We start from the raw sequence: 16,284 nt of genomic DNA on the forward strand, positions 1-16,284 counted from the left end.
GTAACACTCAGTAAATCTAACAAATCACTTCCCCAGAGAGATTTTGGGTACCACGCCTCATCTGAAGAATCTGAATGGAACAGTTTCACATCTCTTCCTCAAGCATAAGATCATTACTTTGCACTGATGTGAAGCAGTTGCATTTCTAGGAACCAGCCCACCATTCTGATTCAAAAGGTTTCCAGAGATTTTGCTTTTTATTTCCCCTTCCTGCTATGTGGCAGCATGAACTCCATTATCAAGCTATTGTAACAATCTCACCCACCCACCCACCATCAATTGGAGACACAGCAAGCAGCCCTTTCCCTCCCAGAGAAAGCCTTGCAACAGATACAAGCAGAGTACAACTAGGCTTAATACAACCTCAGATTCTTGTTTTTTTAGCTGCATTCACTGCTGCCATGGGCATGTATTCACTGTTGTACTCATGGGAGTTGGATTCACACTGCTGATTCTGCAAACAGAGAGAAAATACCATGAATTTAATTTGTGGTCACTAACCTTCGCCACTCCTTCCTTTGTTCTTTAAGTAGGGCAGTTATTCTGACTTTTCAGTGGGAATATTAAAGTCAGACTAGACAGACACTCACGTAGAAAACTTGGAATAAAACAAACTGAAAATGAAAAACACACATCGTCCGAAAGAATAACTAATGTCCATGGTCTCCTTTCTTTCCTGAGCCAACTGGTTCTTTGTTGAAGTGATTTTGCTCCAGAACAGAGCTGGAATTGCTCCACTGATGATTTGTTTCCCCTTCTTGAAGAAAACAATCAGGTGAATTGCTTACCAAAGTAATTTTGCTGACCTGTGCAGCATTTCTCCTCTTTCCTTTGATTCCCAGCCTTTAAATCAATAAACAATTCTGTCTTAGAAAAATTAAATCTGAGCTGCTGTCATCAATGACTGAATTCCAGTGGTAAATTAACAACTCAGTCTCTTTGTCAAAAAACACATCACGTACTGAGTTAGTATGTGCCTGTCCCACCCTCTAAATCTCATTAAATCAAGTTCCCCATCCAAGACCCTTGGAAGGAGGGTTGTGCAGAATCTCATAGACTTGCTTACCTTGTTCCTTAAGCAACAGGCTACGGCACAGCAGATACAGGAAATCATGGCAAACAGGATCAGGCCAATAATTATCCATGACATGAGTCCCAGTGAAATGCAGTCTTCCTTATCTGGAGATGGGGAGGCAAAAAAGTCATTACTGATAATTTGCTTTTTCCCCCCCTAGAGATAACTTTTCAAATTCTTTCCCCTCTTCTCTTCATATTAATAAAATAGCAAAAGTGAGCTCTGGAGAAGGATTTTCCTGAGGTGAAAAGCCACCTTGGAAAAGTGTATTCAGCAGGAAGCAGAACATTGCAATTTTCCAGAAGGAGAGGTGAAACTGTTGGTACACAGGGCTAAAAGTGTAGACTGAAAAGCAACAAAGCCAGGCTTGAGAGCATGATGGTATTTCAGATCTGAGCAATGCTTAAGCTTACATTCAGTGAATACCACAGGTGATTTAAGGGCTGCCTGGTCAAAAGAATGGTGGACTTTGGCAGTCATGTTTGGATAGGAAGGCAAGCTGAGGGACACAAGATTACCCTTGCCCAGATCAAGGAGAAAATGTGATAGGGCATGAAACATCTGGCAATAGCTATGAGCATCTGGCTATCCGTACAAATGGAAACGGACAGCTTTGGGAAACACTGCAGACAAAAAAAGGACATCACAGCTTGATTCTGAGAAGCTGTTTTAAGTTCAGAGAGGGCTGAGAGATAATTTGACCCAACCACATAATTTTAGCCTTAGTATTTCAGCTTCTATCTTTGTTTAGTCCTGGTGTTGAGAGATACAAAAAGATAGCAAGGGAAGGACAACAGGCAGTACCATGTTGTAGCTGAACTATATGGAGAACCAAGAAGGGGTATGAGCAAAACCACTAACTCTTTCAGCTTAATATACCAAAGAGCCACTGAGTGAAAGGCAATTCAAAATTAAAGCCTGTGCAACAAGTCTTCTGAAGTTAGTCCAAGCCCTTCTCAGTAAAAGGCAAAAAAGTCTCAGCAGTTGCAGATCTCTTTTGTTCTAAGAAGGCTCTAAAGCTGAAGGCCTGTTTCAGAGAGGTAAGCACCATCTTCTTCACATCAGAGTTCCATATACCACTGCTAGCACAGATATTTGACTGCTGATGTTTTTTTTATCCTAGGCACATGAAGATAGCTCTCAGAATGGATTTTTTTCCCCAGCTAGAAATAATCTAACATTTGCATTCAGCAGCTTGGAAAATGGACAATCAGAAATTTCTGCTGCAGGCAAAGGTGGGACTGCAGTACTCCAGAAGATGTAGTCTAGCTAGCTTGGGTGCCACCAACAATATGCAGAGCTCAGCATGGCCTGCAAAACCTGCCCAAGAAGATGAATAAATATGAAGAGGCCATGCTGAGCAGTCTGCCAACACAGCTCCACTGTTACCAGCCCCCTGCTAAGTAGTTTTAAGCTGTCTTGGAAAACTGTGCAGACTCTAGTCACATTTTTCACTGCAGCATAGCTATGCCCAGTGTCTACTTATCAGTAAACTGAAGTGAAGGGAGAAGAGAAGTAAACTTACCTTGGATGTACAAATAGGTTTCTTTCAGACGGCAATCTATGTAAGGAGGGGGTAAGAACATCTCCAGGCAGTAGGTATAAATGTCAATGTGCTTTCTTTCCAGATTTTTAAGAATGAAAGTGGTGCTGCTATTTGAATGCTCTGTCTGACAGTAGGTGACATTACTCTTGGGGATAACTTTCTCCTCGCTCAAATGGAGTGCACAGATCTCCTTCTTTTCATGCCCTTTGAAGAGGGTCATGCTGAACTCACTCACATTTTTGGGGTTGGGGAATGTGAACTTGAAGTTTCCATTTTCAAATTCTACCATCACCTGGGAGTCAGAGACATGAGGCTGATCTGAAGACAAAAAAACAATATGTACAGTCACTCACATAGCAATGAAAAGAATCCCTAAAATGTTAAGAAATTCATTTAAATAAAGCAAGTGAACCATGTGATTGAAACTTCAGGCATGTAGGTACTCAGAATAGTCTGGCTGTGGAAAGCGGCCTGTACAATGAGATACCAGTGCATCATTCTGGTCATGTCAGACATTACTGAGAAAATAAATGAGATGAGATAAAACCTGGCCTGTTATCTGCTATAAGGCTGGAGAGGTCACTGTTAGCATTGGATCAGTGAGTTACTTGATAATGTTTAAAGGCCCCCTTGGACCAAACACTATATGGACATGTAATACCTGCCTCAGACTGATTGTCCTATTCATAGATAAAACAAGGTGGGACAAAGATGATGATAATTATCTCTGGTTTATGGTTCATAATCTCCACCCTAATGATGTAGCTGAAAACTTAAAATGGGATGTGAACCCCAAACTCCTACATAAGTGCCTTAACCACAAGACCTAACTTTCCTTTCTAGAGTAGATACTGGTTTGAGGCATGACATAAAGTTTAAACCTAATTACTTAGATGGCTATAGCACCTTCAACACTAACATAATGGGAGGAGTTGAGGACAAATGTCACTTTGTGCATGCACCCACACGCAATCCAAAAATCCCATTTGACCTTCCCAAAGACTGTCTGAAAAACTCTCAGATGTTGTGCAACTCTCATTTTGCAAATTTCTTGGAGCAAAAAGAAAGAAAACTGACCGAGGCCCTCCTGCTACCTCACAGTTTGACTTTGTAAAGTCAGCAACCAATAGCATGGGAAACTCCCTCAGACAAAAATGTGTTAAAGTGTGCTGTAAAAAAAAAAGACAATTTTTTTTTTCAAGGGCAGTATTTTCTGATCTAGAAAGGCATTTAAAACCATAAACCAAATTATGCAAATGTGTCTTACCTATATTTTTGCACGGTCTTGACGAGCAGCTATCAACTCCTGAAAAATACAAAATTGTTTCCTGTTTAAAATTCAAGAAGAGAGATGCAGGAACAGGGGCTGAGCCATGCTGAAGTTATTTTCTAATTTGTGTTATTAGCCTATCTGATCCTGTCTGTGCTACGCTATAAAATCATATGATGTGATAAAAGCACAAAATATAAAAATCAAAGTAGAAAAAAAATGCAGAGCATGAATTAATATTGATCTTGCATATAGCATTTGCAAATTCTTAAAACACCTCTGCAAAGTAATAGATGTACTTCATAAATAGAAGCTGAGATGAAAGTAAAATTTCCCCCCAAATACTGAGGAGATCTGCCCCCAAATAAAAGAGCATACTTTTGATTTCTCATTAATCCAGAGTCTGCAATGAGCCAGCATTATACTTTGTTTCCAGACCAAAGTGCTCATTTCAGTCTATGTTCATTCTGTTTCCCCCACTGCTCAACACCGCATCAAAACATCTTCTTATGGCACATCCAGAATGAATATCTGGAAGATGCTCCAATACATACAGCAAGAAAATCTTCAAGTAATGCATACGGTTTTGTTCCTTTTTCAATAGCAACATTTTCTCTACATGATTATCAAACTGCATTCAGTCCATTGTGCGTAGGCAGCCCCCATTACAGGAGACAGGCACATTTTTAGTAATTGTTCTGGATTTGTTTTTTAAGCCACTGCCTCCTTCACCACCCACTATGGCAATACTGAGAGTGGAATTTCCTGGCTGGGTTGGTGGCATGTACCGCTTTGAAATGGTTTGTATGTCAGTACTGGCAGCATAGCACAGCCCGATAGTGCTTCATTTGGAATTTTTCTTTTTGCAGTGCCCTAAAACTAAAGGTACAGACAGGTACACAGACAAGTAGAAAAAAACCTGTATATGCTTTTCCTGTTTTCTGGTAGCCTGAGTAAGTTCTTCAGAGGCTACTTAGATTGAAATATACACTACATCAGGATTTTATGATGCTAAGGAAATACGAGGCAAATACTTAAAGACTTTGATGCACCATCCTGTTCTTCTTACTGCTACGTGGTAGTCTAGATCCACACAGAGTAGGTCCCCAACTGTGCCAGGTATTGCACTGATTACACAGTATAAATAATATTTTTCCCAAGGCACCAGTTATCTTTGTCATCCAGCGTGCATATGCACAGGGACAGAAGATTATTCTCATTTGGGTACCTTTGTATGCTCTGAACTCTTTCTGGATGGAGGCAATCTTTTAGTGTTCATGCTTTTTCCTTCTTTGAATTCTTGCTCCCCAATTACCACCATTGGCAAGGGCATTGCAATGAATGATACTCATTTGAAATATTTTTAGTATGATACATAAGCTAATGGACTTCTGGAAGATGCTTTGCAATGCTCAGTTGGAAAGCAATAGAAACTGTTATCCCTTTTTGATTGATTTACCCTCTTCCTAGTTATCACATTCTTCCTGGTTTACTGTGCACAGTCAGCACCGTTATCTAATTCAGTGACAGTTCTAATATCTGTACTTCTCTCAGGACTGTTACTTAAGTGTGTGATAACAGACAAGGTATTTGGCATCTTGTACCACTGGTGTGAAGATAAGACAGACAAAACGCACAACTCGCCAACCCACAGTGAAATAGAGCTCTAGATATGCTGAAGGCACAGATACAGAAAGTGCAAACCCTCATAATGGTACATAGTCTGAAAAGCCGAAATCAAAGGTCAAATAAAGAAACAGTTCTTGATGACTTGCAAGTTGCATGGTGAGAGAAAACAGCTGCTATGAGAACAGCATTTGAAATAAAGGTCTTTTAAAATGCTCTGTAGTTTGATGGCCTGTAGTTTGGTAACATATACCTTTAAAATTAGGCCCAACAGCAGACAAATTATTTAGGGAAGGGAAGAAAAAAAAAGTGTATTGATATCGCAGAAGCTAGGGAGTATGGTGAACATGTAAGCTGACCTGATATTTTTGAGAAGCATCCACCTGTAGCTGAGACCTCTACATTCATCACTGGTCATCTGAGAGGAGAGGCAGATGCTGACTCTGTCGGGGCAGCTACAGAGCCAAGTGGTGCCATATTCCCCCAATGCCCCAGGGGAGCATGGGGCTACTCTACTCTGAGCGCTAAAGCAACAGCTTTGAATTTCATTTCTCTGTCTCTGAGAATAGTTCAATTTTGCTGTTAGCTGATGAAATCGCCCTTTCATACTGGGTGGTTTAAAATGTTTGTCAGAGATCATGGTTTTAATCCTTGTTTTTAATGGAAAAGGGCAGAGAGAGGTCATTAAGCATGTAGTTCATGTGACCTTGTGGCAAGCTGAAAGATCGTTTTGTATCCTCTCAGGCCCAGAAGCCTTAACTGCCTATTTTCAAGAAAGACTCAGTAATGTATTTCTCTGAATGAACATTTTGGTAAATGTGATGCAATTAGTATTCCTCTGAAACAAGTGACCGTATAGAAGAGTATGCTTAGCATAGTATAAAGGGAGCACATTTTAAAATTATATTAACAATGCCTGAGATTAAAACACAAAATTGTCTACATGGATGACCACAATGGGTGAGAGCTGATATGAATTTCCAACTCACTAGCTATTCTGCATCAGCTCCTAATGTGAATGCTCTCACTGCATACTAAAAGGTGGCTTATTCCCCGCTCCCTGTGCCTGATTGCTGTTCTCCTGTGCCCATTTGTACCAGTTCATTCCTAGGGTAATCCTATGGATCTCTAACACTGTGGTTAATGGCCAGACACATTTGGGACGTCATTTGCCAAGCTACAGTCAGAATAAATGTACATTTAGTGGGATGGGAGATAGGAAACTGGGGTTTAAATGTCCAATAATATTGAGAGATTCACTCACTAAACCTTCCTAATACTACCTCAAAAAATATGTGAATGAAAGACTACATCACCTGTAGTCTACATCATTATTGTTGGAAATGAACAGAAGAATCTCACTGGTTCAGTAGTAAATATGCTTAGATTTGTCCTTAAGGTTCCTTTTTGGTATTTTTCATAAAAGAACTAATTCAATTGCATATGAGGGTTTTGAGACAAGAGGAAACAAATCTTTCATTCATTTCATAGTAGTGTCACGCTGTGGAGTTGTGTAGAGTTGTTCCTGGCTCACCTCATGTGAAGCAGAGTGTCAAGACAAATATTGTGGTTCAGATGTGAATCCAAGAGATGAACATGTATATGAAAGTAACTTCTTGCTATGTTAAACTATGAAAGAGTGTGTGTGTACATTCTACATATAAGTGTATTTACAGTCATGTACATTTCAGTCTCCATTTCATCTTTACTGCAGTGGGAACGCACTTTGGCAGAGGTTTGAGAATTTCTATGGTAGTGTACTTGGACACTGAGGCCAATGGAAGGGGGGTTATTTTCATTTTAATGGGATTGCAATTTTGAGCTTTCTGGTTGCTCTTTGGCAGACCCAATGTTATTTGCAAACATCACCAATCCATTAAGCATTTTGGTCCTAACAGAAGTTTAAAAACCACTTTTGATTAATTTTAAAACTTGGGGTTTAGGGTAGGAGGATAGAATACTCTTGCTTGGTTTTCTTGCTGTTTGTTTTATCTGCCCCAGCTCTCAGAAAACTAATTAGCTGACAAAAAGAACAAGCATAATTTCACTTGGGTGTGTTTGCCTCTGAAGATGAGCAGGGAGAGTGCAGACCCTGCTTTTAAAACAACACATTTGTTTTGTTAATACTAAATGCATAATGAAACCACACATAGTTTTTTAAGTTGCTATAGCTTTGCTCTTTCAAGGCACTCTGAAAGATGACACAGTCAATTCAATGTCATTAGTCATATGCCTAAAACTAACATGTTCCTATCTTTCAAGAATCAAGATTAAGAGAGGAAAACAGTGCTTCTGGCCAAAGCAAGTAATGGCCAGAATTACTCTAGGAAGCCATCTATAATCTGAATTATTTCTATGGTATAATATATGTTGTGAAATATGGAAACGCTTATAAAATATACCACTAACACAGCAGCCATTGTTGATAATATTTCAGACACCCTTCTAAGAAATGACCATGACTTCCTCCTGTATTGACAACAGGAGATCTGTGGGTGAACAGTGATAATGCTTTGCAAATGTCGGCATGCAAAAGCTAATGTGCAAAGTTTCATAGCAAGGGCCTCAAGTGCTGTGGAATCCTACAGCTCTGTACTCCAAAATCCCATTGCCTGTGTTCCTCTACAGGCACCAGAGAGGCTCCATGCTCTTACAAACAATTTCTTTATCATGATTGGGTTATCAATTCATAATACACATATACACACATATATCACCCTCTGTGACCTGTTTACATTGAATAAAACTATCCATAGATCACAAGTAGGGCTTGCTAACTGCTAAGTCAACCCCCCCCCCCTAAAATCTCAGAAGTTACTCTGCTTTTACTCCCCAAAAATTGCCACAGTGCTCGGCAGCACTCTCTGGAGTGCTAGCTCCTTCTCTAAATGAGATTATCATGCTAATGTGTCTTACATCAAGCTGATCTTTTACAGCCCTTTTCTTTTTAGCAAGAATTATAATAATTAGTACTTTTTATGCTGAAAGCACTGTAAGGTAAAAAACCTGAGAGATACTATTTCTTGTTACAGGCAGTCTCTTTCTCCTGCCCTCTCCTCTCCCCAGCCCCCTGCCGAAATCCTATCCTCCATATTTGAAGGAAGGGAGAAAGAAGGGAGAAATGCCGGTATCAGAACAATTATTTGCACCCTTAAAACTGAAGCCTATTTTTTCCCACAAGGAATGGCCTTTTAGATAGCTCCAGCCACATGTAAGAGCATGCTCATCAAGTATACTTGCTAAGTTGACTAGCTGAGAAATATTTAACCAAATTGATAGGATTTTTTGCTAGTAGATTTAAAAATAGGAGAAAAAGAGCAGCTCATGTCCCTTTAGAGATACTGATCACAATCCTCCTTCCCTGTGATTTCACCCATCTTTTCAATCTATCTGAAAACTCAGTAGACTATTGCTGTATTAGTTAACCTTCAGAAGGGTATCTGCATTGCCTAAAGAGCTGGAAACTGGTTTTTATTTAAATGAAAGCTTAAATTCTGTATGAAACCTCAGGAGTACTTAAATTTTACAGGGGGACTTGAAACCTATCCTGTATCACTAGAATATCAGAAGCAAATCTATTCAATAGTCCTTGGCATGACCTTCAAAGGAACATGTTTAGATGGTCCTTAGTAACTGTGCGCACTAAATCTCAGGTCTTACTTATATGATGCATCGTACCAAATCCTTGGACAGTATATGTATGAAAAAAAAGACTCTTCTTAATCAGATATTATCTGTATTTCCATCCTGGCCCAGTAATATGTGGGTTTCAGAGAGATAAATGCGAGCTCTGGTATTTTACTTTGCGTAGCTGTGATAAAACACTGAATCTTGTAAAACACTACATCCATGTTTATGGCTGGACTGAGATCAGCACTGTCACCATGCCCCTTCTCAAACACAGCATTAGGAATGCTATGCTTCCTTTTAAGTCAGTCTGTGTTTCAAGCCTGCACCAAAATGATCTCATCTGCTTTTCCATGCCATATACATTTTTCATAGTATAAAAATTCCCTGCGCAAACAAAAGCAGGTTTAATATCAATAACTTGGCTTCTCTTTATTAAGCCATTCACCGTCGCTACTATAAGACCTTATGCCCAGCAAGGGAAGCTGGCTGGAGCACTACAGTCTAAACAGCTAGAGGGTAACACTGAGCAGATGAGCTAAAGAATATAAACAACGAGAACTTGTAGTTCTTAGTTTCAGAGCAAATGCCCTGTGCTGGCAGGAATTCTCTTCCCACCAACTCTAGTGATGTTAAAGTTGAGAGTAGTCTTTTTGCAGCTGTTTCCCTTAATTACCTCTATTCCTCCAACCCCTTGCTATCATGCCTCATTTACTGTCTCCTGTCATTGGGTGGGTTATATTCCATAGAGACATCTAGTGCAAGGAGAATAATCCAAAATGCTACTCACCGTACAGGGCTTCAAACTGAAAGCAGAGGACACAGAAAGTTACAGCCACCGACTTCATGCTTGCCTGACACAGATGCACCAGCCTTCTGTCTACTGTGAAGGAAGAATAAAGGAAGAATTCATGGGTAGAAAAGGAAGTGGTTTGTGGGCAATGGGGGAAATTATATGATAATCAGAAGGACTTTTTAATTTAACCCCTGACTACGTTATAGCTATGTCAGCATTAGCTGTCGCCCACACCTGTGGAGTTTGCTGCTTTTTTTTTTTTTTCCTACCTCACGGCTTGCTGTCACAGACAGGAAGGCGAAAGATTTTCTGACATTACATTTGATGTTCACTTCTGCAAAGACTGTTTCTGGTTAAATCTATCATGATAGAGACTACAGTCATCTACAGTGCACTTCCTGCAGATGGCCCATAGTGAGAAACTTGTTCATTAAATTAACTTACAATATATGCATATTTTCAACTGGCAACCTGGTTTCTCCCCACCAGTTTCAGCTGGTCTTACGTAACTGATGGTCTTGCTCTATGTGGAAACCGTTCATTAGTAGGGTAGGAGTCTCTTGTGTGTCCTGGTCCTGGAATTCGTTGGAAGAACATGTCCAAATTGCAGAAGGATCCCCTCAGCCCTGTGACTTCCTGGGGGCTCACTCCGACATAAGACTTCCACCCTGGAGGTCAGGCTTGCTCTGCGTGGACATGAGAAACTTCATGCGGCTCTGTGAGAGGAGGAGATCTGACCCAGCACCCTAGGGCCTTAGGTCAAAAGTTTCTCTCCTTCCCTCTCCCTGCTTTTGTGCAGCACACTCTATTCTGGCCTGCTATCCATCTGTATTCTGGGAATGTTTTAGGACCCTTTGGGATTACATGTTCTACAATCATTTAGAACTGGCTGTTTATTTATGCCTATAATACTAATTTTAGCGCAGATAACATGCTGGAAAAGCAGCTTCTAAATCATGTTTAACATATTAGATGCAGTTAGTATTTCTGATTGCACAAAGAGAAGACGCAAAGGACTAATAGTGGTGCCTGACAGACACTCCTGGGGTTGAGTCCTTGTAATGGTCATGCAGTGGTACCAAATAATTTGTGAATAACAGGACTGGGTTACAGATTCACTCCTACTTTGTACTGTGTGAATACATCTTCACGTGTTGGTTTACTCTTCCTTAAAAAGTGATTTAATTTCTTTCACTACTACTGCTAAAGATCCGTTCACATGAACACTGGCAGAGTTTTACTCTCTTCAAATCTTTGCAAAGCCCTGCAAATCTTTGCCTTTTGTTAAATTAAAATCAGAGCTAAGCCTGAGTCGAGTCAGGATTTGATCTAAATTTTCAGCTCGGGTGTCTGGAGCCAAACTTAAGCAACTCTAACTAGAGAAAGTTTCTGCAGTATACTTTTAATTCAGAAGCTCAAGAGTAATATATGGAGGTTCAAGCAATGATAAAGCTGAAAAAGATACATCCAACTCCTGAGCTTTGCCTATGAAGTTATGACCCACATTGCTATCTACTGAGGTTCCAGGTAGGACCACCTTTCCCATCCCCCATAACAACTTACGGGAAGTGCTGAAACAACAGAGCAGCCCTCTCCTGGAACAGGACCTTTATTGTCCCCCAAGTAAGCCAAAGACAAGCAGCCAGAAAGGCTTATAGTAAAAAGAGCTGCTGCTGCTGCTACAAAATTAAGGGAGGAAGAGAATCATGTGTAAAGTACCCCCACCCACACCTTTGGGAGAGCGTGCTGACAACACACCAAGGATTGAGTCCCTACAAAGCCTACTGCTGGCTGGGAAGGCCAATAAAGGTGTAGGGGAATGTACTCCTTCGAGCAAATTTGTAGCTATTTTATGTGAAAACAAGCTTTAAAATGAATCAGTATTGTTAGGGTTCAAAAATGTGTTGTCTTTCTTAAAAATGTAAACATTTTGCCAGGAAAGTAATTTTGATAGAGAAGAGATTTTTTTTTTAATCAATATAGTTATTTTGGAGCAACTTACTCCTTCCCTCACCTCTCTGTGACCTTATCAGTTATACCAATGCAGAGGTGATTAATACACATCTATTTCCCTCCTGGGGTAAGAATAGCTAGCAGCATAGCTTGGTTGGCATAGATCTCACTACAACAATTGGAGCAAGACCCACTCTCCAGTAAACAGTTTGTATTTGTCCTCTCTCTCTCCTGTCATTATAGCCTCAAGTCTGGAATTACGCCTTCTCCTTTTCTGCTTCCTGGCGCTTGGGATTGCTAGAACACACTGCTCCCTTTGTTTCAAAAGAGTCCAGCCCAGGGTACACTTTGGGGTACGTTTGGCAGCACTCTGAAGTTTGATCTAGACAGTGATTTCTTTTGGTGGTTGAGTGTATTTGATGATGAGCCAGCAGAGCCTGGGGCACTCACAGTATATGTTCACAAGCTAAGAGACACAAAGTCTAGCTCAGGGCCAAGTGTGAGGGATGCTAACCTTCTAGTCCCACACCAACAGAGACTCCTCTGTTGCCTTTCAATCTTTCTGTCTTTGCCTCCCTCCTCTGTCAGTGCTTACCTACTTCACAAAGACATCGTGACTGCAATTTGGAAATGTTTCTTGCAAATACTACGGTTGGTTACAGTTAACCACCTGGGACAAGCAGTCTATTTCCACAACACGCTTCCTATAACTGCAACTATTTTTGCTCACAAACACGTGTTTCCTTTTTCCACCCTCACTCATTTCTCTTCTCTTTGTCGTGATTTTCACTCTCTCACCTACATACACCTCTCAGAGCTGACTTCTTTCCTCCTCTAACCTGACTGTGCCCCAGTCCCTGTCTACCCTTCTCCTCAAGCAGAGGCTGCCCTTCAGCATGTGCAGTAACTCCTTTCTGGAATGTGGCTTCTCCCTCCCGCAAGCCCCATTCTTTCTTCGTGTCCTACCCCCAACACTACCCTACAGTGATAAATTCCTTTTTCTCCTATCATCTCGCTTCTGACTTGCCATCACTGACTATTAACAACCTGGAAAATCCGTATGGGCATTTTTATGCCTTTAAAAATGCATCCAGTGGTACACCCAGTTCCAAAGAGAAACAGACTTGCTCATCCCTTGGTCCATACACCAGTGTTCTCTACCACACGATTTTCAATGCTTCTCCCTTCTAACTCCAAGCGACTCAGGAAACAACACTTCTGCTGCTTCCCTAAAGAGACTGATTCACAGCAGAGATTTTCCCTGTGATGCATGATGTATATTTTTCTTTGCTCTGTTTAGTCACATAACTCTCATGACCCACATTGCGATCTACTGAGGTTCCAGGTAGGACCACCTAGGTTAGGGTTATCACCCTAAACAATGTCCATGTTAGCAAAATGCTACTGCATTGTATCCCTTTTTTTGCCATGAAACAAAGGTGGTGTTTACATTGAAGTAGCTTGTTCTGTCTCACCAGCAGTTTTCCACTTCTGCTTGTGGATGATGAGCAGTTGCCCACAGCAATGTAAAATATTCTCTCAATAAAATGTTTTGTGATTCTTTCTGCAGAGGCTGCTACAATCTATCCACGCAAATTATATTCTGTTGTCTCCTGCTTCTTCTCATTCTTTGCTTCAATATCTGGCCTATATTCTCAGGACTCTGGGTCATTCCCTCAGGGGTGGAGCAGAAAGCCTCCACACTCATGCGTTTTTGTTTCCTGTCCTCCTAATTGAGAAGGGGAACAATGACTTTCACTGTGCTATTTTTAAGATTCTGTGATGGCTTTAAATCCCACTTCCCATCTGCATCACTCCCCATGAGGTGTGTAAACAAGCTGCAGTCATTCAGGATGTAGAGATTTCAGCCTGAAATGCAGCTCATGTGCTCCCTCATTTGTTCTGATGCCTCCTTTGCTGATCTCTCCCACAGGCCCGTGGGGCTTGCTGTAATATTCTCTCCATCAACGTGCCAGCGGAGGCTACCAGGGTTCAGCTCAGTGGCAGGGCAAACACCTCCCTGCAAAGCAGATCTAATGAGACCCTTTGGGGTGTGAGTGTGTGTAGCTTTGCTTCTTGGTACAAGCTCCGGTACCCCATGAATCACTTTCTTTTTTCGGATGATGCTTGAGAATATTTAATTGTCATCGACTTTCCTAAAAGAAGAAAAAAACATGTATGTTAAGGAGTTAAGCCCAGATCTAACACATGCAAGGGCATTGACTTATAAATTCAGTCAACAGGCGCTAAGTGGCAAATTCAGTCAGTCTAAACAGTTTGCCCAGAGAGGTGGTAGATGCCCCATCCCTGGAAACTTTCAAGGCCAGGTTGGACAGGGCTCTGAGCAGCCTGATCTAGTTGAAGATGTCCCTGTTCATTGCAGGGGGGTTGGACAAGATGACCTTTAATGGTCCCTTCCAACCCAAACCACTCTATGATTCTAAATGCCACTTCAGATCCTGTGACTAATGTTTTAGAATGGCTGGCTCAAGGCACTGAGAGTCATCTAGGCAAAAGACTCCATCTGGTATCAGGAGCTGCTACGCCTCTGCGTATCCAGACCCTGTGCCTGCTGCAGTACAGTTACCTAAAGAGGTACCTAACCACTTCTCCAGGACACACAGTATAGATAGGAATGGACCAATGAAGGTCATGTGCATATGCTGATGGAGTGGACTGCAGACCTATGGGATGGCTGTGGAAGGTTTACTATCTTGAATAACAACAACAAAGACAACAACCATGTTCCTGCCCTTCCTGTACTGGGAAGAGGACTGTGAGCAGTAGGTATCTTTCAGTGGCGTATGCATGAGTGTGCAGGAGGTGTTTAGGAGAATACCAGGGTTGAAAGTGGCCTGGGTTCATGGGCAGTGCTCTGGAGGGAGGAGGATACCTTCTGAAGCCATTGCAGTTCCCCTGTAGCCAACATGCTGCCGAGTGGGACTTTGTCACCAGCACCGCTTATATCTAGGTTCGGGAGGGAGATCTTCCAGAATGGATAGTGAATGTGCACAACCCAAATGAAGTGCAAACCTGGGGACCCAGACTGTTATTGTCTTGCCACTTGTAGAGCAGTGCATGGCACATACATGCTGATGAGCTGGGTGACCATGAAAATTATTCTGCTTTTGGATTTGAATTTAATTGTCTTTTGGGTGTGGCAGTGATGAATTAAACACGTGCTGTAAAGTTTTCACACCCCAGCTGTTTCAAAGCTCATAGTAGGGCAGGGACTCCTGTTATGTGGTTATCTGGTCAGCTGCCTTGGAGGAGTTAGGACTGGAAGAGCCACATACTGTGGTGGTACTTGGGGTTTGTGGTGTGATTTTTATCTCGGCATTGTTGTGATTAAAGGTAAACTTTTGCTACCACTGTGTTGACAGTATAACAAAGGGGAACTTCCTCCAACAGAAACAGCCCCCACAGTTGTGATGCATTCTTGCAGGTAAGAGATAAATCAAATGTCATGCTGAAAATTGCAAGGACAGGTGAAGCAGCACAACCCTGGCTTGGACTTCCAGAAATACCGAAGTGGCTGAGGACACCATGCCACTGTCTGTTCCCAGCTGACTTGAGGTACTTTTAAAAACCCTGTCTTTCAAGTGTTTTCAGGCCAGGCTTTGCTGTTGCTATTAGTGGTTAACCGGAGCTAGGCTTAGACAGCTCAGGCCTTGGTGGATTTGGAGGAGTACAAATGATGAAATCACAGCTTTCTCAAACATGTAACTAAGTCTCCTCTATTTTGTCTGTCATTCAGAATCTCACTGCCTTGGGAACAAACTGCTTTGTACATGTAGGCCAAAGCTACAGAAGGCAGTACTCCCACCTGCAGAGCAGAGATCACTCACTCCATCGTGCTCAAGGCTTGGTCCAGCCGCACTCCTCTTATGGGTGCCATAACAAAGACAACCAAAGCTGGGCACACTGCAGTGCTTTGTCATCCCTTGGGCTCCTGTGGCAAGGGACTGGTGAAGGGTGTGTTTCCCCTTTGGCAGGAGATGTTTCCAAGAGCTGCCTTTCAGGCTGAGTTGACCTGGGTGCTGTGGAATGGGGGGAGCGGCAGTGAAGGATGGGGCAGGTGGAGCAGTAGTTCCTGGGCAATGAACCCACTGCCTTCAGAGCCAGGCCCGTGGCTGAAAGCCCTCTGTGTCCCACTGGTGACCCACCACACCTGCTCTGTGTGCACCTCTGCTAGCGGAGCCCCCCAGCATAAAGCGAACCCTCCATCTCAGGAGGTGTTGGGCAGGGCCCGGACGAGGGATAAGCACCGATACCGCCCTCCTGCTGGGGCCGGGGCGGTGCCCAGGTGCACACACCGCAGCGGGGTCCGCTCAGCCGCGGTCGGATCCCCACGGGCCGCGACGCGGCTGCTCCAGCAGCACGTGAAGCCG

At 42.2% G+C, this 16,284-nt stretch overlaps 1 protein-coding gene across 1 annotated transcript; it reads right to left on the reverse strand.

Moving 5' to 3' along the window:
- Positions 1 to 360: 360 nt before the first annotated feature.
- On the reverse strand, positions 361 to 9,993 carry LOC103907264 (inducible T-cell costimulator). The gene is made up of 5 exons (XM_009289413.1): positions 9,935 to 9,993; positions 3,889 to 3,927; positions 2,601 to 2,939; positions 1,067 to 1,179; positions 361 to 454 (listed from the first exon to the last, which is right to left on the reverse strand). Exons 1-5 carry the CDS (start codon positions 9,990 to 9,992, stop codon positions 365 to 367), a joined length of 639 nt encoding a protein of 212 aa, XP_009287688.1. The 5' UTR covers position 9,993; the 3' UTR covers positions 361 to 364.
- Positions 9,994 to 16,284: the final 6,291 nt, after the last annotated feature.

This window comes from Aptenodytes forsteri, unplaced genomic scaffold (genome assembly GCF_000699145.1).
Source record: "Aptenodytes forsteri isolate BGI_AS27 unplaced genomic scaffold, ASM69914v1 Scaffold442, whole genome shotgun sequence".
Classification (NCBI taxonomy): Eukaryota; Metazoa; Chordata; class Aves; order Sphenisciformes; family Spheniscidae; genus Aptenodytes; species Aptenodytes forsteri.